This window comes from Dermacentor variabilis, chromosome 8, assembly GCF_050947875.1.
Source record: "Dermacentor variabilis isolate Ectoservices chromosome 8, ASM5094787v1, whole genome shotgun sequence".
Classification (NCBI taxonomy): domain Eukaryota; kingdom Metazoa; phylum Arthropoda; class Arachnida; order Ixodida; family Ixodidae; genus Dermacentor; species Dermacentor variabilis.
The window spans coordinates 28,003,596-28,028,392 of NC_134575.1; the positions used below are offsets into that span (position 1 = coordinate 28,003,596).

Sequence of the window (24,797 nt, forward strand, 5' to 3'; positions counted from 1 at the left end):
ATCGGTAGCACGACCTCTGGTAATATATCTCAGAGTTAGTGCAGCTTTGTTGTTGCATTGAGTCAGCTAGCGCACCACCTACATACTTCTTTCATATACGGCGCACTATATTTTTGTTCACGAATGCTAGCTGTAAGAGAAATCTCTATGGCCTTCGTAGAGCCGCCTCATTGTATATGTACGAAACGGAGCGTTCGTTCTTGGCTCTCTATTTTTTTTTCGGCCGTTTAATAGATATGTCGTCTCTTATGCACTCTGCCACAGCGATATTCTGTTGGCACCTGTTTGCGTGTACGAGTTGATTTCGCCGCCGACACTGAGAAGAACGTGAGGGGAAAAAACCGGTTTGATGGAAACGTTTCCGGGAAAAGACGCCCAATTTTGGCATAAATTGAAAACGAAGGAGAGCATCGTTCCCCGCTAGCGTTGTCAGCCTGGCTCAAGGTGAGTAATTATTTAGCGTGCGCTGACTATTCTTTTACATCGCTGACCAAGCTGTAGCTACAAACACCGGCTTTTTGCAAAAAGCGCCACGCTGCGGTCTGCTTGGGACCTCCCACAAAAGGTAAACAATAAAAAGAATCCGAGGACACCTAAGCACTTATTACGAATTTTTAATGCGAAAGCATTAATATCCGATTTAACGTCCCTAAGGTGTCCTTCAAGTTTTGCGCTGCGCGTAACGTACCATAGCGGTACGTGCTACCAAAACCATCAAGCAGCAGCAGCCAGCGGTTGGCGACGCCGCATGCCACCGACGTCCTGCGCGACGAGAGACCGAGGAAGCAGCAGCGGCCGCCGAGACTGGCAGGAGCGCAGTAGCTAAGCCCAGTGGGGGTGAGAGAGAGAGAGATACGGAGCGCGCCAGCTTCCGAGTGCGAGAGCGAGGGTGACGTGATGTCGCGGTGATGCCCTCTCTCATCACGCCACCGACACCTGGCGCGCCTACGCTGGCGCACGTGTTCCCTTTCGCTCGCTCTTCTCCGTCGTGGTGTGGTCATCACGTGGCGTGGTGTCGAAGCCAATGGGAATTTAGGCGCCGTTTCGCTGCTACAGACCACAGACGCCGGCTCTCTCGCTCCATGGGCCATTGATGCTTTCGCGTCAAGAAATGTGCCGATCCAACGTGCGTATGGTGTGGCGAGGCGAAGATACCGTGAAACGGGTAATTAAATGCTCTACACAACTAAACGGCATGCCCGTTGTTGTCTTTGCATTTATTTCAGGAATCGTGTATGACGTCACTGGTTGCCTATCATTTCAAACGCAGCGCGCTTCTTGAGACGTAGAGGAACACTCAAACCCGCTGTAGGTCTCCATTGCTTGGGATGGAATGTACTCGCGCTGTTTTTCTGTGTTTTGGCATACTGTGTGTAGCTTTGCAGAGATCCCTCTTACTTGGCGTCTTTCCTACCTGTTTTATTCCTTTCATAGAAATGTAGGATGTCGGTGTGTCTCATACTCGCACATGAGGCTGACGTTCGGGAGCACCTCATGACGTAACTAAAGAAATTCGCGAATAAACTATCTCTGCAAATGTAGTTGCGGGGGGGCTCGCGAAACAAAACGAAAGAACGAGGGACAAATGTTTATCGCGAAAGAAGGTAAATGCCAAGCAGGAAAGCTCTTTGACTTTGGGCTATGCGCGTTCATATTGTTTTGCCTTCTCTTCTACAACAGTGGCTGAGGAACTAAGCGCTTGACATTGGGTCGCAGATGCCGCGGCCACTTCTTTATGAATGCGAACCGCAAAAGAAAATTTGGGCACCTGGAATCCGAGTTGGTTTAAATCGATTCGATGGCCTTTACTACGGCGTTATTTCCAGCCCAGTTTTCCCTCCGAATAATTTCTGGCTACGTGGCAGCGTGGCTCAAAACAAATTTAACGCATTTACGCCACTATACTTCGGTGTCTGCAAAACCTTTGCTGTCAGGTTAATAAAACCATCTAAGGGGTTGTTGAGATGCGTCAGGAGTGCACATATAATTCATCTCTTATATGAAGTGAGTTTCGGGCATGCATCCTAGCATCCGCCGAGCATTTGCACGTCTTATTTGACTGCGACAGAAAATGATTATCAAAATATCAACAAGCAGCGCTGGCGCTGCGCCGTCGGCTCCGTACAGGATGGATGGATGAATGTTAAGAGCGTCCCCTTTGGAACGGGGGGATGGGTGGCGCCACCATGCTCTTGCTATTATACTGCCTAATGTCCTACCTAGGTTAAACAATAAAAAAAGAAACAAAAAAAACACGATGAACTCCCACAACCAAATTTTATGATCCCATATTGCGAACTGTGTTTTTGTACGTCTCCGTCTTTTTTTTTTTTGTCGTTTCACTTCGTTTCTTCCACCAATCCTCCAATCGCCTCTTACTAATCCCTATTGCGGACATGTTTACTTTTCCACTGCTCCCGCGGAACCCAAGGGCTTCAAGGAGGCCAGTGGCGCCTAAATCGACCGCCGGGTAGACGTCTTCACATTCTAATAAAACATGCTCCACAGTCTCCCTAACTTTACCGCAGCAAGCACATGCTTCTTCTTCCGTCTTATATCTCGCTTTATAAGTGCGTGTTCTAAGGCATCCCGTTCTCGATTCGAAAAGTAATGAGCTTCCGTTTGAGTTATCATAAGTTGTTTCTTTCCTGATTTCGTTTTTTCCTCTTAAGTAGTTACTCATGGCAGGTTTGTTTTCCATTGCCGCCACCCATGATATTATTTCAGCATCTCTGACTTTCCCCTTACAGTACAGTACAGCCCGTGTTCCTACAGCGCCATCTCGTGCTATCTACATGAAGCGTCTCAGCGGCGAGCGCTTCCTGAACCCACTGCCCCTATTCTAGTACACTGTAGCTCCGTGTACGCGTCGTTCCGCAGCTTGCAACCTGCAGTGGCAGGAGACACCGCAAAGCAGCGCACCTGAGCAGCACACAACAGCATCTGCCGGCTGCCTTCGCAGCCTTTTGGCAGACTGAATGAAATTTGAGCCGCCGCGGCAGCCCCCGTGGTCCACTTTGGTATCACCAGCTGCCGACGCGGATTACGGTACAGCTGCGGCGCACGAATTCGGTGCTGTCAGTGAACGCGTTGAAAGAATAAATAAAGGATATTCCTTTATCTAGGCTACAGCAGCTGTCCCCTTTGCAGCTCGCGCAAGGCTACACGGTGACATGCCGCCTACATTCATTCATTCCTTCATTCCTTCATTCATTCATTCATTTTTATCTGGAAACTCATCGAATGAACTCCTCTTTGAAGCGAACGTCATATTGGAAAGCCTCCGTAACTGGTCACGTGTAAACAGTTTAAAGATTAATCATAATAAAACAAAAGCGGTTATTTTTCGTTCGATAAATCGGGAAGTAACCATACCAATCCCACTGCTTATTGGAGACTACGCTATTGAAATCGTAAGTAAATACTATAGATCTCTTGGCGTAATATTTGACGAACATCTTAAATGGGCTGATCACTTCCGTCATCTTTCTTTAAGCTTGTCGAAATCTGTAGGAGCTCTTTCACGAGGTCGCGACTTGTTTCCCGTGAAAGTTAAAAAATTAATATATCATTCACTATTTCACTCTCAAATAAGCTACTGCCATCTTGTGTGGGGAACTGCGGCTCGCGTGCATCTAAACCAACTACAACTTCTGCAAAAAAAAAAAAGCTATCCGCATAGTTTCTGGCTCAGATTACCTAGCTCACACCAGACCAATGTTTATTAAACATGGAATATCTCCCATTCATCATCTAGTGTCATTTACCATTCTTCGCGCCTTGAATAACTTCAGCTTGCCTCGGGCTAAGTTCGTAATCCAACTCTCATCGGTGACAGAAACGCACACTCATACAAGCACCAGACGCAAAGAGAAATGGCATCTACCTCGACTTCGCACGACGTATGGCTCCCAAATGTTGCATTTCCTGGTTCCGAACACCCTTAACACAAACAATTGGTACACAGAAAATATGAACCTAAACAGAAAAACAATTGTTCAGCAATTTTTTGAGCATGTGGTGGGTTCAAACCCAAATTAGGCTAATAGTGTTTTTTTTCCATTGTATAAAAAGAAATGCTGTTATGTATTGTTTGAACTTGATATATTATATCGTAATGTTGAAATGCAATTACGTTTTACTCCTTCTGTTTCTGCTATACCGCTGTATTATGCTTTTTTGTTACTTCTCAGTGCATTGTATATTTGAATTTTTACTTTGTATTGCATTAAGCTTAATTGAAATTCTGGATTGTGTATGGTTCCTTGTTTCATGATGTATGTCAAATTGTACTTTTTTCCCTTCACTGCTGCCATTTTGTAAATGGGCCCCGGACCCCGTCAAGCTGCTTCAAGGCAGCTTTTTGTCCCCGGCCTTTTTCTCTTGGAGAAATAAATGAATCTTGAATCTTGAATAAAAATTACGTGGACCCTCCAGGCGCATTAGCGCCGACGGCGACGGCGCGCCGTAATGTTTTGTATAAAGTCCAGGTGCGACAATTTCGTTGCCGCGCGCGTATGCTGTACGTGCGAGTGAAAGTGTGCGAGAATCCACCGTGGTTGCACAGTGGCTATGGCGTTGGGCTGCTGAGCACGAGGTCGCGGGATCGAATCCCGGCCACAACGGCCGCATTTCGATGGGGGCGAAATGCGAAAACACCCGTGTACTTAGATTCAGGTGCACGTTAAAGAACCCCAGGTGGTCGAAATTTCCGGAGTCCTCCACTACGGCGTGGCTCATAATCAGAAAGTAGTTTTGGCACGTAAAACCCCATAATTTAAAACGTGCGAGGCTGAGCCGAGGACGGTAGCTCGAGCTCGCGCGCGCAAGGGAGGAAGACGGGGAGGAAGCGCGCGGTCTTCCGTCGCGCACAAGGCATCGAAGAAGGGCGAAGCGGACGAAGGCGGCGTTGTACTCCGGCGGGGGCTGCGTATGGCGCGGATGAGGGCTGCCGCGCTGGCCCTATCTTGAGATTGCACCTGCGATAGAGTCTAGGTGCGCCGAAGGTTGCTAGCTTCGTGTGCGGTGTATTTTTCGCAGCTTGGTTCGCGTTGGGAAGCGAGAGGCAGCACGAAGGTCGATTAGCTCGCTGCTGCCGCCGCGCTTCCTCACGCGAGCATTTCGACAGCGAGTGTGCGCGGTCATCGAGTGAGGTGTGTTTATATTTGCCAGTGCTCGCATGACACCATGCTCGGTTATTTGGTTGGTAAGCGAGTGCGTACAAGTTTATACGGCCGATAGAACTACTGCACTTCTTACTTTGTATAGTTGTCTCATAATTTGCGATCGTAAAAGATGCTTCGCCTTTTCGGGCGAAACTGCGCCTTTTCGTTAAAAACCCACTTCTCTCTTAATGTCTTCCGGGCCTTGAAAGTAGTTAATCCTTTAACTGGCAATGAGGAGGCAACTCATCACAACGAGCGTCCTCTGGTGCCGATAAGTTAACTGGTCTTGAACTTTATTCAGTTTTCGCACATCTTTATATGTGAAATTTCTTTTAATTTTGACAAATAAATAATACACAATGACTTTTGCGATTCTTTTTCAGCAGTACCAGCACAAATGCAGTAGGCATTCCTAGTATCGTACATTCTAGAAAAAAATGGAGCAAAATATGCAGGTGTAAGAAATTACTCACTATTGAAATGTTATTTCAAAATTTGTCTTGGCATTTAACGGGCTAAATGAATTACATCAAATCAAATCGGAAGCGTTTCATATTATGGAAGGCGAGGGGTACCCCGACTACAAGTTGTCGATGTATTTGTCTACCGCTGCCGCATAGCCGTGCTCCCTAAAGGGCTGCAGAATACAACGCCAACGTTTTCCTTTCTCATAAAGAACTGCTTCTGTTCGTCCTACCGAACCACACGTACACGGTAAGGCGCTCGTGCCAAATAAATAAGTTAATAATGTGAGCCCCTATCTCAGGTGCACCACATGAACTGAATGTTCAATCGCGGGCCTGCACCTAAAATTGAAGTTTAGTGGACATCATTGATGTTTATTTTCATCTTTTCGTGAAAGGTGCGGCGTTTATAGAAAAATACGACCACAAAAGAAAGAAGGAAAGAAAGAAAGAAAGAAAGAAAGAAAGAAAGAAAGAAAGAAGAAGAAGAAAGAAAGAAAGAAAGAAAGAAAGAAAGAAAGAAAGAAAGAAAGAAAGAAAGAAAGAAAGAAAGAAAGAAAGAAAGAAAGAAAGAAAGGAAGAACGCGTATACAGGCAAATTGCCCTTCCAGTCCCCTTAACTCAGCACACCGGTGGCCTCATTGAAAGACGAATGAGCAGGAAACCTTGAAGCGTACATACCGCTCTCTCAAAAACAAAGAGTTACGCAACTTGCTGGCCAATCAAAGCTGTTTCATTGCGACGCGCTGCATAACGGCGGCGACCCGAAATGGAACGCAAGCACGGCATGGCATACATAATGCACGTATACAACACGTATACGACCCAGTTATTCTCTCGAACCACGGGCTTCAGGGGCAGCAGGGTTACGCGCATCAAGCTCCACGCGTTTTCAAAACGCTGCAGCAGCAAGACTAGAGTTAACGCCGAACGCCCCCTTTCCGTTACCGCTAGATAAGATAGAGGCCTCGCGAGATAAGATTGGGGTGCGATTGTCTACGCAAAGAGCCCCGTTCGATATGCCCCGGCTCTGAGGTCCAAGTCGAAGCGCCGTTCGTCCCGCAGCGTCCACACAGAGAGCTAACTGCGGTCGGACTTGCTCCAACCACCAAGGTCGACGACCATGGCCATCGAAGGCGTACGCATAGTCGCAGCCGTACTGGTAGTGACGGCCGCTTGGTCGTCCGCGTTACCTGCTTCGGACGAGGCGACGCAAATAGATTACACGGGGTAAGTCATTCAAACTCGTGTCCTTGTTTTTTGTTTGTAAAGATGAAAATAAATGCAGGAGTTGTTGGGGCTTACGCTTGCTGGCCACGGTTACCACTTTTCGCTCGCTTATGCAGTTCGATCAGTGAGTGCGCTTCCGTTTCGACTGAGAGAGAAAAAAGAAAGAGAGGGAGTAGTTTAATCAACAGACGTGTGGAGAAGCCAGCTAGAAGTATGACTGTGTATGGCCGGCTACTTCTATTAGGGAAGGGGAAGAGATAGGCAAATGGTGAGCAAAGCTTATCAGTCAAACTTGATAAGCTCTACGAGGAGTGCTTGTTAATTTGTTAATGGTAACGTTACGAGGAGTGCATCACGCACGGATCATCGTTTTAAGGTGGAAGTTCCAACTTGTCGCGCCAACGTTTATTTTGATTCCTTTTTAACAAGACCGACGAATGACTGGAACCACTTCCCTGCCTCCATCACTGACATTTCTGACGCCACAAACTTCAAGAATATTGTCAACGAATTTATTTGTAATAATCACCGCTCCTCTCTGTAATGCCCCGGGCCTTGAGAGTATGGCAATAAATAAATATTATGTGGAAGGCTGAATGAAAAGCATCTTAACATATACTGAAATGTACTCATTTTCATTTAAACGTTCTGCATCTAGACTGATATACCATGCGCTTCCAGCAAGATTCCTGGTGAGATAGGCAGACATTTCCTTAAGGTATCCTCATCAGCTGACTGCAATATCTACAGAAACCTTATCAATTGCACTAGGAAATACCGAAGCACAAGAAACAGGGCTAAATCGCGAGCGAGAGAGAGAGAGAGAAAATAAACATTTTTATTAGGTAAATGCAGCTTTGGAGAGGCGTCCCCATTCCAGAATGCCTTGAGCTCGGGCCACGTCCTGGGCCCTCGCAATCAGCCGTTGCTGATCCTCGAGATCGGAGCTGGCCAATGCTCTCTCCCAAAGCTCGTTGGTGTGGTAAGGGTTCGGAGGATTTATTGGTGCCGCTCTGCAACCCCCTACTATGTACCCGAGGGACTCGGGCTCTGCGGAGAAGCGGTAATGCGGAGAGAATTGTGTAGGTGCTATGAGGTGATTTCTGGTTGAGTGGGGCAATGTATTAACCCGTAGAGCTCGGAGGAATCGCTCCTGCTCTCTAGGTAGTGACTGGTTTGGGGGTGCACATGTTCTGCGGGTTAGCTTGTAGTGCTGTGTGATGTATTGGTACGAGACTAGAGGGCTCATGCGCTCGGGTTCAGATTCCTCGGCGTCGGCAAAATCGAAGGTAAGCACAGTACAGCGTTTCTCCTGCTTTTTCTTGAACGCAGCGCGTAAGGCCCTATTCTTTATAAGAACTAATTTAAACAGACTGCATGCAGTATGAACACACTCTCTAGCCTCCTTGTTCTTTCGTCTATCGAGAAAACAAACTGCTCGTGAAAGACCAAAGGGATTGTTTTGCGAATATCTACGGACAGCGAAAAGTCAGCAAATAACTCTAATGTCGTTAGCCTATACGAGCTGTCCGTGGACATATTCCATAGGCGTTATTGTAAAACATGTATATACGCTCTACGAATTGCTCCCTATTGCAGTAGTTTCTTCTAATCAAAGCACGTACAAAAACTGTCCGTAGACATTAAACTAAAAAGAAAGCAGAGCCTATGTGTACTGTCAAAATACATTTCTTCTGACGGTGCGACATGCAGTTCAATCAATGTGTCCGCTTACATTTAGACTGAGAAAAAAGAAAGAGAGGTAGTTGTTTAATTAACAGACGTGTGGAGAAGTCAGAAGTATTAGTGTGCATGACCGGCTACTTCCATTAGGGAAGGGGAATAGATAGGCAAATGGAGAGCAAGGAAACAGGTGTTGAACGTGCATAATTATCTTCGTGTTCACGTGGCGCCTGTATGAAATGCATTGTAATCTATAGTGCACGCATTGTATGGTATACGGGGTATAATGGATGCTCTATGAATCGATCATTGCGTGACAGCTCAGCGAAAGGCAACGCGCCCTGTCAAAACGACTGCTTGCATGCACACACTTATAGTACTGATAAGCGATGGTGCATTCGTGACCAAACAAAAAAACACTGGGAATTGCAGTATCGCCACGTTGATTGCAGGCACCGGCTCGTATCCGTGACACCCATTACAGCAGCCCAAGTAAGCCTGTTATCGACCTTGGCGGACAAACTGCAGGTATGTGACACAGAAGAGCGCCTCGCTATCGCATCTCTTTTATCGGCGAGGCAATCGAACAATGGCGTTGGGAGGTCACGCGCCCCGGGGTATTCCACGGCCGGAGTGTGAATGGCGGCATCTTGCCTGCTTCCGTCGCATTCTTAATCGCACACGGCGCGGATGAAGGCAGTTCGTTGCAAATGACGCGCGGAGCCAAACAGCGTTTTTCGAAGGTACGATAAGTAGTTGGACATTAAGCTCCATACTCTGATAAAAAGAGAGAGAGAGAGAAATACTTGAATGGAAACTGAAGATGTCAGCTCGGCTATATGCAGGGTTTGCTACTCCAAGTCTTTGGGATTACATGAAGAGAGAAAGAATGCGGGAGGCGAGGAACAGGAAATGAAAACAAGAAAGCTAAGGATAAACAAACCAGAGTCCAGGTGACTGACAAAATGTGAAATAATCTCTGTTAGTCCTGACCGGCGTAACTATAACAGCAAAGTCTTCGGGAATCGGACTGCGCGCCCACTTTTATCCAAGGGCCCTCAAAAAAATATCAGTAGTCTCTATAGGTATACCTATACGTATACCAAGTAAATTTAGTGTTGCTAACCGCGCAGCGGCAACAATGACACAGCGCACATTCTCGGTGTCCTCAGCTAGTTCGCGCACGTTGCAATGCGGTGAACTGAGTTGCCAGAAGTCTTTTGAGGGCACCGGCCCTTTTGATTTCCGCAGCATCCCGAAATACAAGGACAACAAGACAAGAAGTCCGCAGGAGAGCAGTAATATTAGCTTTTGTTTCCGTGGCAACGTCTTCAAATTATTACAGATAGGCTACTCTAGACGAACTACACCATTTTCTTTCTCTCTCATCGAGCTGCATGTAGCAGCAGAGGCAAACATCTGAATTTCCGCGTTAATCGTCAATAGAATTACGGCTAACAAAAGGACAGCGGCCACAAAGTCGCCCACAAGAGATCGTTTCCCCCGCGATACAAAGGAGAGATGGAAGCGTTCTTTAACGGATGCACAAGACGTCTACCTGTCCAGACGCTCTATAGTGCTACTCCAGACGACGGCCGGGGCTGGCATACGAAATGAATCAGTCACACGTGGTACACGCTCACAACTTGCGCAAGCAAACCCGATGACATATAACCATCAAGTGTCTGGTCGAGGCAATGGGGTCTCCCGGAGATATACTAATATATAGCAACTCTGTGGCGCGCAATAATTAACTGTCAGCGCTGCCTCGCGGTCCGAGTGCATTATTCATTCCTAAGCAAGTTGCCACCTAAATTTAAGGTAAATTTACGAGTAGCCCTCGAGGCCGCATAACGTGAGCGCAAGCATTAAAAAAATACTTAAGTCATCGCACGCATTCCACTTGTTGCACTTTGGCCAGCAAGTCGATTGCAGTTCGCGCATGGGCGACGTTTAAAAAATCAGGTGCGTGTACGCGTAACAGTCGATCGCGTCTCCTGAAAACGCTCGGCATGTCAAAGTCCCATTTGTGGTGGATATATGCTAATGGGGGCCGCCTGGGCATCACGCGTCGGAGTGAACGTGTTCCAATCGATCCCCACGCGGAACGCTTCAAAACGCGCTCAGAAGCCACGTGTCTTCGAGCCGGGTATAGACTGCGCAGCAGTGCACTACTTTTACGCGATGCAACTCTGTGAGCGATGTGCTAGAACCCAGAGCAGAGACACTAACCTATTTACTCTCAATGATGCCAACAGCGCAAACCACTCGCACGTACAAATTGAAACAAATAACTGACATCTCAATGAAAAAAAAAAGAGCACACACCCGACGTTATATTCCACATGTATGCACATGAAGCCAGCCAACCATTTTCCCGTATCCAGAGCACCTTTTCAGAAACACCTGCGCCCAGATTCTTGCGCACATTGTTTTCTCATGTTGACCGCATGCAGTCAACTATACAGTATCAAACATCACTCCGAAGCTACTCAATAAAGCTGCCGGAGTTGAGAAGCGAACGTTAATTTAAAAAAAGAATTGTTTTGCGTAATGAATTTGAAAGATTTAAGCGCCCCTAGAAGGAGTGATTTAAAACAACAAAATATTTACACTTCTACACCCATGCGAAAAAAATTTAACAACCGTTTTTGAAACGTAAAAGCCGACGCGCGAAATTGGAATGTACGGAAAGACCAAATGGCACTTCCCTGCCATCCACTACTTCTTCGTTTCTGCGTTATTCGACGCTGCAAACAACATTCTTCACAGATTATGACGCTTGAACTACGAAATCACGTAAACCTAGCTTGAGCTTTAAAAAAAGGCTGCTTTCTCGTAGTGTTTGTCGAAACTCTGCTTTGCCTAAAAGACAGGTCTTTTGCCGCAAGTTAAAACACATAAAAAAGGAACACAGATAGTAGGAAGACACATGTTGTCTTCTATGTGTCTTCCTTTTGCGTGTGTTTTACTTGCGGCAAAAAAAGATGTCCTTTAGCAAGCACCAACTAGGCACCCACCTTGCTGAGCACGAGGTCGCCGGATCGAATCCCGGCCACGGCGGCCGCATTTCGATGGGGGCGAAATGCGAAAACACCCGTGCACTTAGATTTAGGTGCACGTTAAAGAACCCCAGGTGGTCGAAATTACCGGAGTCCTCCACTACGGCGGGCCTCATAATCAGAAAGTGCTTTTGCTTTTGGCACGTAAAACCATTTAATTTTAAGCACCAACTAGGCCAACAAGCAGTTCTGTTGAAACACATTTCCGCTTCGCCTACAACCAAATTTAAGAGTAGGCAGCGCCACCCCACCTTGCTGAATTCGCGTTCTGCAGCTCGTTAGCAGACGTCGAAAACCAAACAGGACAAATAGACCAAAGATAAAGAAGCCCTGCTCCCATTGGCGACTAAAATTCAAGTTCGTTTAAAGCGAAGCTAACTTCGCGAACCATGCAGGGTTTTCCTGACCGTGGCTGCTGGGTGCCGTGTGCCGCCTTTTCAAATAGCTCGCACTTTAGAAAAAAAAAAGGACGAATTGAATTACGCTCCTGATAGTCGTGCCAAAACCTTGTCTTGCATCACAGCAACCCGATGTCCTAACCATTAGGCCACAGTCGTTTTCTTTATTGATTTATTGCATTAGCCTTCAGTCGCACGTGCGCTTATATCATGCCAGCGCCAAACATGGCTCTTTCAAATTATCTAATTTATTGTATATATTTGTAATTTGATAGCATTTCAGATATTAATTTTTCTAAGAAACTGTTTTGTATTTATTTTTATGATGACTGTAAAAACTGCTTTAACTTTTCTGCATTTAACTTTGCATTTCCATTACTTAGTGCGAGCCCAATAGCACTACGCTGTCTGTTAAGTTTCAGTTTTTTATTTATTTTACTGTAGTGCTGTTACCACTCCGAAGTTTTTCTATGGGGCTGTGACCTAGTCAAGCTGTTGTGACAAACAGCTTTTAGTCACAGTCCTTCTTTCTGTGTCTTTGACAGAATTAAAATAAAGATTGATTGATTGATTGATTGATTGATTGATTGATTGATTGATTGATTGATTGATTGATTGATTGATTGATTGATTGATTGATTGATTGATTGATTGATTGATTGATCATCGCGTGTGTCACATTGCGCAGAACGAAATGTGCGAGAGTACAGGGGGCGTGCGCCAAACACGCAGGAATGAAGTGGCCAAACTGAGAGCATTTGATTTAGGCGCTTCGCGAAAGCTGCAATTCACATACACTCCAACATGTGCGTTAAATCTGCATTATTCGTTCTTATTGATGCAAAAGCGTCAAATGGCCCATCGAGAGAAAGAAAGCCGGTGGCGGCTGCAACAGCGAAGCTTCGAATCGGCTGCAACACCACGTCACGAGGCGCGCTTGTGACGTGGCGTCGCGGCCAAAACGAGGCCATCACGAGGCGCGCTCGTGACGCTTGCTCGCGCTTTCTGGCTCGGGCCTCGAGGGGGAAGAGCGGGAGAAAGGGAACACCTGCTGCCGCGATGTCGCGTCGGGAGAGGGGGCATCGCCGCGACGTCACGTCAACCTCGCTCTAGCTCTCGGAGGCCTTTGTTATCCGCGCGTTCCTTGTCCGCGCAAGCTCTTGCCTGCGTTCTAACTGCGCCTCGGTAAGGCCAAATAAATACGCGATGATCGTCTCAACGCGCTCGCTCGCCTGCACGGAGTTCACACCTCGAAGGATCGTTCAGAGCCGTTAAATTAGACGTTAATGCGTTCGAATTCCAACTCATAAGAATTGCTTAGGTGTCCTCGCATTTGTTTAAATGTGACGAAACTGATTCGAATGAACATTTGCGCAAGAAAAATGTACTTACTACGCGCCAGCGAAGGATTTCTTTTCCTAAAGATTAGGCAGACAAATTCCCAATCTGTTTCTTCGTATGTGCTTCTTGTTATTGGCAGACGGCATTCTAAATGTGCGGCATCAGGATTGGCTAGCGTTTGCTCTTATGAACGGTTCCAGCGTAAATGCCCTTTGTGAATACAGGCCCTGGGCCAGTAACCACAAGGATCTTTGTTCGTAAGCGCTCTTTTGTCACTGACCAGCGCCTTTCGCTAATGACAAATGTAGCATATGATTGGTCGGTGCGTGCTCTTAGGAACAGTGCTGGCACAAGAACCTCCTCCTTCTTTCCTGCTTTCGTTCTTTCTTTTTTTTTTTGCGAATTCGGGCCCTGGTGTTTGCGCTTTATTAGTGCCTAAATTTGTTTTGGAAACAACCTTTTTTTCATGATTTGTCTCTTTCTTTTCGACCACTCAGCTCGACGTATGGCAAGAGGCCACCGCCGTCAACGCGTCGGCGCTTTTGCGACTGCGACCCGAAGTGGCTGCCGAGTTTGAGGCCAGCGTTGCGCGAATGGGTCTCCGTGTGACGACGAGGAGCTCGAACCTGCAAGAGTGAGTGTTTCTGTTTATATTTGCAACGGAGAACGGCTAAGTGTGGACAGGACCGATAGAAGCCCTTGCCAAGGCTAGAACTGTCTGACCGCGAGCAGAGGTTCGTGAGATTCCCGCCACCGAATCCTGTAGAACCGCGTTTTGCGCAGAGTGACCGCTGCCGCGTCCAACCATGGAGTTTCCTACAAGAGAGAGAGAGAAAGAGAGAAGGGAAGAAGGAAAGGTAGGGAGGTTAACCAGACTGAGTCCAGTTTCCTACCCTACACATTGGGAAGGAAACGGGAAGTGAAAGAGAGAGGGAGAAAACATGAGTCTATACCGCACTACAAAAAAATCCCTACAAAAAATGACTGGAGAGGACTATGACGACAAGAGGAGGAGAAAATCCTAATGAGGAAAAGTGAGGAGACGTCTAGCGGTAGGGCGTGTCTCGGGCTTGCTTCTCCTCACCGTAATAAGGGGTGTGAGACAGGAAAAGGGTAATCGCAATGACTACGCCATATAGTACAATGAACTGTATACACGCCCAATACTCCGGTGGATACTATAGACGCACTACGCGCACGGTTAGTGCGCCCGCACAAGACGTTCTCGCGAAAAACGCATTTCGCACACTTCTCACTCGCATTACAGTTGTTTAAAGAGAAGAGCGCCCTAAACCAGTCTCACGTAGAAACTCGGCCGGGGTTTTTATGGCGCGTCGGGCATGGTCAACCGTCTCTCTGCGCCCAAAGTCGACATCGCGGTGAGCCGGAAGTTGCTCTCACAAACCGAGTTCTAACATGAGAACTTTCTTGCGATGCAGGAAATTCCAGTTAAGTCGTGCCTTTCGAGAACACACGCTTCCGTCGAATTATCCGAAGGTTCGAATTAACAAACGAGGACAAAATGCCAAGTGACTCCTTACTGAACGGACGAAACTCAGTGCTGACTATGGCGGCGTGACACGGCCCTCGAAGCACGCGTAAACGGATGGCTTGACGGTTGGTACGAGCATCCGTCAATAAAAGAAAAAAAACAAGGCACAGCCTATTATATTTATTGCGTTTTAACGATTTTAGTAATTTCGCTGCCCGCGTCTGCTTGCACCGGTTCGGGTCACTGGGGGCCGAATTAACCGAAGCCGCGTGATTTTCGCGTTCGAACTAAATGACTTTTTTTCTCCACAGCAAACTATGGTTTCACGCCAGGACCTTCCAGTGCGTTCGCATTGAACACAAGGTCGAGTTAACCGAGGTCGAATAAGTGGGAGTCAGCGGGAGCTACGGGAGCTACGAGTTTCTCGGTTCGGCCAGCACGGGAATGGAGATAGGAGACTTGGGGCTAAGCCAACATACATCCCATACAAAAAAAATGAAGAAATTTCATCCTTCAATGTCAACAAATGACATTGAACGAACATTCCAGTCCACATCTTTCATCGACTTTCATCGAACGCAACAAAGTATACATGTAGCACATATAACATGCATGCTTCCACATGTTTATTGCCGCAGTGCAATCTTTACAAATAAACAGAAAAGTATGGTGGGTCGTAAATAGGTATGCCCCAACGTTGCTTTTCTGCCTTAAAACGACTTTTTCAGTTGACCAATTGAGTCAGTGTTGACTTTGCATAAACTATTTGCTGAGGTGCAATAGAACACCATGCACTACTGTTGCAAGCAATACAAACTCCCTTTGTAAGAATCGAACTAAGCTTCTCCATTTCGACGGTATGTTACTTGCGCACTCTTTTTGTTCAAGAGCGCAGAATGTAGGGAAAGCTCAAGTACAGTAGTTGTACCGTGCTGACGTCTCTGACAACTCCTTGTGGACCACTTTTCACCAGATGTTTGGTGAGCCTTGAGAACGTACATAAGTATCAGCATTGTGGCCGAGAACTCCAACATGAACGGCGAGGCCACAGAACTACGCATAACCGCGCTGATTAAGCCAGCTACGTACCTCTCATAGATAAGATAGCGCTTAGTCAGCCTTACTACATTAAACTCTTATCATTTCAGAGCGATTGAGAACGAGCGACGAGAGATGCGATTCACGACCTACTCGACGACTCCGGTGCGCTTCGAGAGGTACTTGAAGTATGCCGAGGTAAGTTCACCAGCATTTGTGACGTTTTATCAACTCCAAGAAAACTATTGAGCAACCTTAACACACTTCCTAATGTCGAGCCACTCAAAGCAGGTAATCTCATTTCACACGCACATTTTGTATTATGTTTATGTTTATGTTTATGTTTTGTATTATGTTTTGCACATTATGTATACAATCTATACTCGTTGTAGCGGCTGCCTTCTTAAGGGTAATGGTGTTCGGCTACTGAGCACGAGGTCGCGGGATCGACTCCCGGCCACGGCGGCCGTATTTCGATGGGGGCGAAATGCGAAAACGCCCGTGTGCTTAGATTTAGGTGCACGTTAAAGAACCCCAGGTGGTCGAAATTTCCGGAGTCCCCCACTACGGCGTGCCTCATAATCAGAAAGTGGTTTTGGCACGTAAAACCCCATAATTAATTATTTTTAAGGGTAGATGCGCGGTTTTCACTTTGCACTCGTGCACTAAATTTTTGTGATCACGGTAAAAAGCTTCAGCTCGCCAAAATTAATCCGTCGTCTTTCAAAGCCTCAGAGTTGCTCTGTGACGTTCAACAGTTCATCAATCAAACAATTCTTTGCGCATTTACATTTTTTTTCTCCTGGCGATATCTCTGAAATTCTTTTAATTCGTGTCCGCAAAATTGTGCATGCTCTTTCACTTCCATTCTTATAGCTTCACCTTCGTTCTCCACTAGATTTTTATTGCTGAGCCCGCTTTGTGTGGTCATGGGGGCTGAGCGCGTGCGCTCAACTGGGCTTAGGTTAAGACAACGGACATTGCCCTTACGCGCTACTTATTTTAGACGTCTGCTAGACCTCCCATTATTTCATCCTTTACACTTACTTTTCGTGCAATTTGTTTTGTTCTTCTTTGTGCCTGAGTATTTTAGACAGCCTCCTCTGAAGCTATCTGTTCTCATTCGATTCTGTCACGTAATAAGCAATGTGGCCTCAAACTTCTCATGAAATGACTCTCCCCGCGAGAAAGCGGCTCTTACAGATACACAAAACACACACGCGCGAACACACACACACACACACACACACACACACACACACACGTACATACATACATACATACATACATACATACATACATACATACATACATACATACATACATACATACATACATACATACATACATACATACATACATACATTTTCAGAAATGACAGAATTTTTGGTTTGCAAACACCACCTTCAATGAGGCCTACCTTTCCATGTTTATTTATCTAACGTTTAAAAAAATCGGATGACAGCTCTGAGAGCCCGTGAACAGTACGTAAAAAACAAACACGATTCTGGCAGCTCTCGTACTAGTGGGCGGCGCTTCTGAAGCTGTCTGAGAAAATCGAATGTGGGGCAGCAGTTCCAAGGATAATGGCACTGTCAGGGAGGAATAATTGATGAGGTCCCGAGTAGCGTACACTGGTATGAGCTGAAAGGGCTGCAGATAGTAAGCTAAAAGAATGATCATGCCAAAATAATCTAACCATTTGATGGGGCGCTGACAAATGCCTCTGGTTGGCCGCCGCTTGTCCGCCGGTCTCGTTACGAGAGAACTATCGAACTGCGACGCCGGCAACGCCTCTGGCGGGACTCATCACGCCAGCATTGCGGGACGCCTGGTAGCTGCCGGGGCGCTGTTTCTGCTCGGCATCACCAGTTATCTCGCGTGCTGCATTGCACCAACATGTCGTCTCCGCGTATTGTTAGAACACAGTCCGAGGAGCTCGAGCGCAGCGCTAAATCTAGCCATCAATTTCTCTACTAACGCCCCTTGTGCAAACCTGCAATTTTTTTAAGACAAGGTCTTAGCTGACTTTACACGGTTGGCATATCTGGTATCTGGTATCTGGTAACCAATTCCAGCAAAAAACGAAACGGCCCTTTAACGCCTCCAGTGCGTTGTAGCGAGTCGCAAACAATATGAAAATGTAGATCTCAACGAGATGAGATGCCATGATTATTCCACGGTAAGTAAAATTAACGGTACGGGCGTAATTAGCGACAGTATGGTCGAAAATTAACCCCATTGCATTATACTCCTGTAAAGGGTGCACCGCCGTAGATATACACTTTCTGAGGCAAAGCCGCCGTATGGCACACTTTTGGGAAATGGAGCGAGTTCGCTTGGACTAAAGAAAGGCTCACGCAAGGTAAAGATGTCTGGAAGATGGCTTCGCGGGTGCCCAAAAGAAGCGAGAATTAATCTCAAAGTAGTTATAAATAACTTTACGGGTGTAATTAGCATGACTAAAGTAAAAAAAAAATAACCACATTGCATTATACCATCGGGGGTACTAGCCACTTTAGGCTTTCACCCTAAAGAAAATGTCGGTGTATACCATCGACTGATTGGTGCTGCAAGCAGCTTGCCTGTAGGACAAGGGTCCCATTGTGCGAACAGATTACAGTCCCACGAAAGCATTCAACTTTACCTAGGTTGTGTCTGCACGTAACGCTGACTGAACAAACTCGTTCTTTCCGAGCGAGCTCATGCTAATGACCTGACGTAACGCTTGGCGACGCGACGAGTCTGGTGATATTTACAAACTGGGAGGGTTCATACTGGTACACGCAAGTGCATGCTGGCTCGAACAGCGTATGAAAAAAAACGTCCGGTATGTAGCTGTAGTGAACGGAGAAGTGAAACGCTCCGTTCAATGTTTTGTTATTATTATTCAGCAGCACAAGAGTTTAACGCAAGCGCTCGAGGAAAATCTACCTTAGCAGAAAGCACAAACCCACGGCGGCAGTAAATAAATTAAAGCGTGATTTAGGAGGACGCTTTAGGTCGAGGCCAACACCGATTTCTTCGTGCAAGTGTGTGTAAAACGAAGTAATATTATGGCAGAACCGCTGCAGCCAATATGAATTAAATTTGTTGCATTCGAGAGAGATAGCCAAATGTAGTAGGAGTAGCCACATCACAAGTAATGTGAATGTACATTACGAAAGGTTGCTTAATACCACTAGGTTTAAAAAAGTGCTTAGCACGCACTTTACACAATCCATAACCCTCCACCTAAAAAAGATATCGCAGCTCTGGAAACTGCTTCTGTTAAAGCATTTCCAAAACTAATAAATCTGATATATGTGTTTACAATTTCCGTGAAATTTGTTAGAGTGATCTCGAGTGTTCCACAAAAAAGAAAAAAAAAACAAGTCATAAATTAGTGGCATATTTCAGAGCGATGCGTGTAGCACATAAATTTTGCCCGCTTTAGATATCACAACAGGCGTGGTTTAGATAATTGTGATAACTCCATTTATTACTGAGTTCGAAAGCTGAAAGCTTGACACATTTGTATATTTTTCCTTCTTTATTTGCAATTTGACAATCTTCAACATTTTTTTTTTTAGAGACGTTCACCTCATACACAAAATATTCGCTTTTTACAGTCACTAAATTCTAAGTTCTTTCTTTAATTTTAAATGCAGCAAACCTCATTAAACTCGGTGCAGGAGAAGGCTAACGGGACAATTTCTTCGCTCCTAATGAATTTAGATCGGAGCTGCCGGGTTAAAGCTTAATGTTACTGGGGACGAGCATGCCTTTCCTTGAGCACATAATATAGTACTTTGCTTTCAAGAGGCCGTAAGTGGCTAACTGCACACGCGCCGCGTAACAGTGTTCAATGCGTCGTATTGTTGAACACGAGTGCTACTTGTTTCACATATGCCACGCACACAGGTCACAACACATACACACCAGATTCGATTCATACGAAGCGTGAAAAATCGCAGCCTCAAAGAATTCTGTATGACTGCTCACGACTGTGCGTCCTTTATCGCATTCGTTTTCCTTCGTATAAGCGTCCCCTCGCTCTCACTTTCTTTATGCGCAGTTTAGCAACGCTTTGAAGCAGTACGCAAGGAAGTACGACCACGTGACCTACTTGTCCATTGGAAGGTCGTACGAAGGAAGGAACATCATCGCTGCTCACGTGAGTAAACCTGATTGCGAGGCTACCAATCTCGTGACATGTCTCAACTTCATATACCGGGTGTACCCCTCCCGTAATTTGTGCTAAAATTTAAAAATACGCAAGTGCCAGTTATATGGACAGGGAGGAGGTAATGTCACTCGCCGTCGCTTGTAGCAAGTCAGACCATTTCTTATATTTTCCTAATTACATAATTAGTTTTTTAAATATTCAACTGCTGAAATGTTATACTCAGAGCAAAAGTGTCAAGGAGAAAATTGTAGACCATCCGGAAAAATTCCCCGTTGAGCTTTCTGTTGCTCAATACGTGCTATACAGAAGCGCTTTTTTTTTTTTTTGAAGCCTGAAAGAAAGCACATGATATGCGAAAAAGTGGCACTAAACTAGTCCAGCTACATGGTATTCGCACATTGTTTTTTATTTGGATAAAATTACGTGTGACACATGGTACACTGCAAGCACTGTAAATAATCTCAGAAGTCAAATCTTTGCCGGGCTTCTTGTATTGCACTACTCTGTTCTACCCCCACACCTTGTATAACAGCGCTGTGCCTTTGTTGATGGCATGCCCTCGTTAAGCACTAACTCATGCATTTAGCCATGACTTCCGTGACAACACTGTAAGTTGTATTTCATGAAGAAATAAAGAAAGAAGGAAGGTGAATGAGTGATCGCGTAAATGAAGAGCCGTCATGCGCATTTCCTTTGGCACGCATGTTTTCTGCGAGCACCTTGGATACCAGTCATAACTCCAGAGACATTACCAGATATCACCTGGACGATCGCAAGCGTTCTATTCGAAAGATCCGGCCAGAACTGAAGTCTGGGTGCTGTGCGCAGCAAGCGAGTTCTCTGCAGTTCAACTGATGTTCAGCTGCGGTTTTCAAATGCCATTCTAAGTCGTAGCACCGCTTTCCACGCCCCGACACTTCCAAAAATTAGCCAAAGCCCGTACATGTAACTTGAACTACGAGAGCAATGTATTTATTTAGTTAATATATGCTGCATAACCCGGCAACACTACAGAAAGTGAGGACGTAATGCAATATACGACACGCACAAGAATACCAATAACTCTAAAAGGGATTATGCAAGGCTACCTTGAATCATTCGGTCGCGAAAACAGCGGTGAGGAAACGGCAACGTAGTCCTATTCTAGAGAGTGTTAGGGTGTTCACATACTACAGCGTGAGTGCTCACTAGAATGTTACGGAGTAACCGTTCCACTGTGCAAGGTCGACCAGCTGCGCGTCGTCTAGGGCCTGCGGCTGCGGCATCGGAAACGAGCTAACCGATGCTGAAGCAAACTTCTTTTCCGAGGCCGCCCAAGTGCACTTGACATACCGACGAACGGACGCAAACTTTTCGCTTACTTTACTCCTGCGATACTGCACAGTTTCACACTGGGCTCGACTAGACCATCAAAAACGGGCACCTGCGAGAAGGAAACTATGACAATACTTTTCACCTCTACGCTAAAGTCAATCCACATCCAGGCAAGCATGCTTCACCAAATTTGCCTTACCGAAGCCTTCACTCGTCGATGCCATAACACATAAGCGCGTTCTGGGGGGAGCTACAGTTTGTGCATATTTGACATTGTAAGTAAGCGCTAACATACACACCGCAAGAGCAGCAGCAGAAAAGAAACCGGCAGGCGCTCTTCCCTTGCCTTCGGTGTGCACGTGCGTTTGCGATTGCATACTGTGTCAGAGAGACGTACGTCTCGTGTAAGAATGGCGAACAGACCTAGCTTTGAATGTTGCGGCGTCGTTGAGACTCTTTGCGACATGTTTTACGACTTTCCCTCTCCGACAAAACGATAGCGGCGCAGGTTGTCTGTTCCCCCACGCTAGCAGGCGTCGGAAAACAGACGTTATAGGAAATGCGTATTCTGGGTGCATTGTGCGACCGTGTGACAGTGAACACAGTCGCACTGTTGCGCACTATGCTCGGCGTAGTGGTTTGGACTCGAGACTTAAGATGTAGCTTTAGCTCGGACCCAACTTCGATGCCGCCTATTCAAATATATGTAAAACGCAGGAACACCTTTTCCGCGATAACCATTGGGTCGATAATAATAAAGTGTGCTGCGTTTGAGAGGGAAAATTAAATCTGTTGGATGCAGAATTTCGATTTAGGGCCCGACATTCTATCCATGGTATTTTCCAAGATTGGTATGTCTGAAGAAAAAAAGAAGAGAGACGCACGAAGTTTACAAATACATAGCTATGCACCCAGAACAGGTATCGCAGTTCCGTAAGTTCCATCCATTAGAGCATTGAAGGCGGACAAATATGACATGTCAATTTATATCTTACGAGAATTCGGTACATTGTTTACATGCGTTATGCAAAAGTCACACTCACAAATGAGTAGTCTATTTGAAAGCCACGCATAATATATAAATGTTGTCCGCTTTAGATGTACTAATAGGTGCAATTGATACTATTGTGATATCATTTTTCATTGCTTAGTCGGAGTTCTAAACCTGATAGTTTCGTTTTCTGAAAGTTAGCGATTTTCGTCCATTCTTATTCAAAGATTGCCAATCTAAATCGAAAATTCGCAACCACCAGTCGCTAGATTTTGACTCTTTCTTTTATATGTAACAACGCTCCTAACATCTGGACCACTGACTGCCCGAGAAAAACGATTTATTATTTCTTATGTATTTAGATAGGAGGCCCAGAGCTAAAGCTTCCTCTTCAGGAAACCACTGCTTCGCACAGTTATTCTACACACGCATCTCTTCTTCCTGTCCTCATCACCATCTTTCATCACTCTTTTTTGTCCCCTTTCCTTTTTCTCCATGTGAAAAGCAGGAGACCAAATCGCACTAGCTCAGGCCGACCTCTCTGCCTTTCTTCTAATACCCCTCCCCCCCTTTTGCAATGTAGATAACTATCTATGCTCATCCTCATCCTTCTTACTCGCCCTTTACACTGACGTGGGTGCAGCCAGCCGCAATCGCGAACGTCCTACGGCCAACCTATCCGTTCTTTAATTAAAACTCTTTTTTTTCTTTTTTTCTTTCTCTATCTCTCTTTCTCTCTCTCTCTAACTCCATCGCAGATCAAGACCAAGGAAAATTTGCCCATCGTGTTTCTGGAGTGCGGTATTCACGCCAGGGAGTGGATTTCTCACTCTGCCTGCCTCTACATCATCGATCAGGTAAGTGCAACGGCGACGCAAAGTTAAACGCGTCGCCTGGCTTTCCGAAATGTGCCCTTTTACGCAGCGAAACGTATAAAGTACAAATCAATCAATGAACGCATCAAGCACGCAAGCAATGTTCACCGTATCCTCTGTCGTACGTGGCCTAAACTGCGAAGCGGAGAAACGCTCCCGCGTCTCAGAAAAAAACTTGTTTTCTAAAGAAAGGTCGTAGCGGAGAGCTTTCGGTTGGAATTTCCTGATTTAATCATACTTTGGCCGAAGAGAGAAATACTTACATCGTCTTGGGGCTATACCGACAACTTCTGGCCAGAGATAGCAACGACCCTCGGCCGGGTTTATTAGTACACGTACGAAATTGATTCTCCGCGGTAGGTGGTACGTACACTACACGTATATCTGGAGATGGCCGAGAATCGGGTGGCAGTTGACAAATCGACGTCGACTGCTGGAAATCTCCAAACCTAAAGCAAGTACTCTAGGGTCTCCCGTAAGCATCAGCCTCACAGGTGTCAACGTTGCCTTCTTTGCTTTTTTTTTTTGCCTAGTTGGCGACGCAGTATGACAAGGACGACGGCATCCGCCGTCTGCTGTCCCGATACGAATGGCGCATCCACCCGATCGTCAATCCTGACGGCTACGACTACACGCACAACACGGTAAGAGCATGATAGAAAATTTCAGTGCAACGAAGCTGCCGTAGACGGCTGACGTACACCGTAATGCGGGAAGACTTAAGTGCAAGCAGCAGTGCTGGTAGCGACACCTTTCCGTGCCTCAGCGAAGCACGCGAAAGTCTCATCGCAGTAGTCGACTGCATCCAACCGATCATTATTCATTCATTCAGTTTATTCGGCGTAATGTCACCGAACAAACTGGTGTCGTCTGCACGAGGGACGCAGACGACGGTTATAATCGTGCCGGGAGCTACATTATCATCCAGAAGATATTCAAGCGCATTTCGACGAGGGCACTGTTGCAGTTTTAAAGGCAACAGAATTGGACAAGCGGCTGAAGCCGAACAAATGTTTATAGTGCTGCAAGTGCCACTGTGCTGTGCGGTGACAGTATGCGGCGACAGTGACCGACTGTGATCGTGTGTCTATGCTCCTTCCTTTCTTTATCTCTACTTTGTTATCGCTTTACCTCCCCCTCCCCTCTCTCCCCAGCGTAGGGTAGCAAACCGGATCTTTCCCTCTGGTTAACCTCCCTGACTTACCCCTTTCCTCTGTCTTCTGTCTGTCTGTCTGTCTGTCTGTCTGTCTGTCTGTCTGTCTGTCTGTCTGTCTGTCTGTGTCTGTCTCTGTCTCTCTCTCTCTCAAGCGCATTTGCCTTTATTAGCAGAAGTACAAACGGCCTTCGTAGGGGGATCACGTTGTGAGTCGGGATGCAAAACCAGTCGCTCTAGGGACTCTGGGATTGGCCCCAGGGCGGCTTCATTATCGTACCGCAGCCATTGGCCCGTGCACTTCGGAGCGGGGATTTTAATGGCTACAGCTGTGAGTGATGCTTCCGCGTTGTTTCGTTCAGGGGCCGCTAGGTGCCTGCGCCACGTTCTCTTTTCGCTCGCGTGTCAGGGCGCGGGCGAAAG

At 46.3% G+C, this 24,797-nt stretch overlaps 1 protein-coding gene across 1 annotated transcript in view; it reads left to right on the forward strand.

Moving 5' to 3' along the window:
• Positions 1 to 6,638: 6,638 nt before the first annotated feature.
• LOC142589907 (zinc carboxypeptidase-like) overlaps positions 6,639 to 24,797 on the forward strand; it is a 28,219-nt gene continuing 10,060 nt past the window's right edge. Inside the window, exons 1-7 of the mRNA XM_075701585.1 lie at positions 6,639 to 6,859; positions 8,995 to 9,070; positions 13,841 to 13,977; positions 15,984 to 16,071; positions 19,931 to 20,029; positions 23,105 to 23,203; positions 23,755 to 23,865. Coding sequence (XP_075557700.1) covers positions 6,753 to 6,859; positions 8,995 to 9,070; positions 13,841 to 13,977; positions 15,984 to 16,071; positions 19,931 to 20,029; positions 23,105 to 23,203; positions 23,755 to 23,865 — 717 coding nt within the window. The 5' untranslated portion in view covers positions 6,639 to 6,752. The remainder of the gene's footprint in view (positions 6,860 to 8,994; positions 9,071 to 13,840; positions 13,978 to 15,983; positions 16,072 to 19,930; positions 20,030 to 23,104; positions 23,204 to 23,754; positions 23,866 to 24,797) is intronic.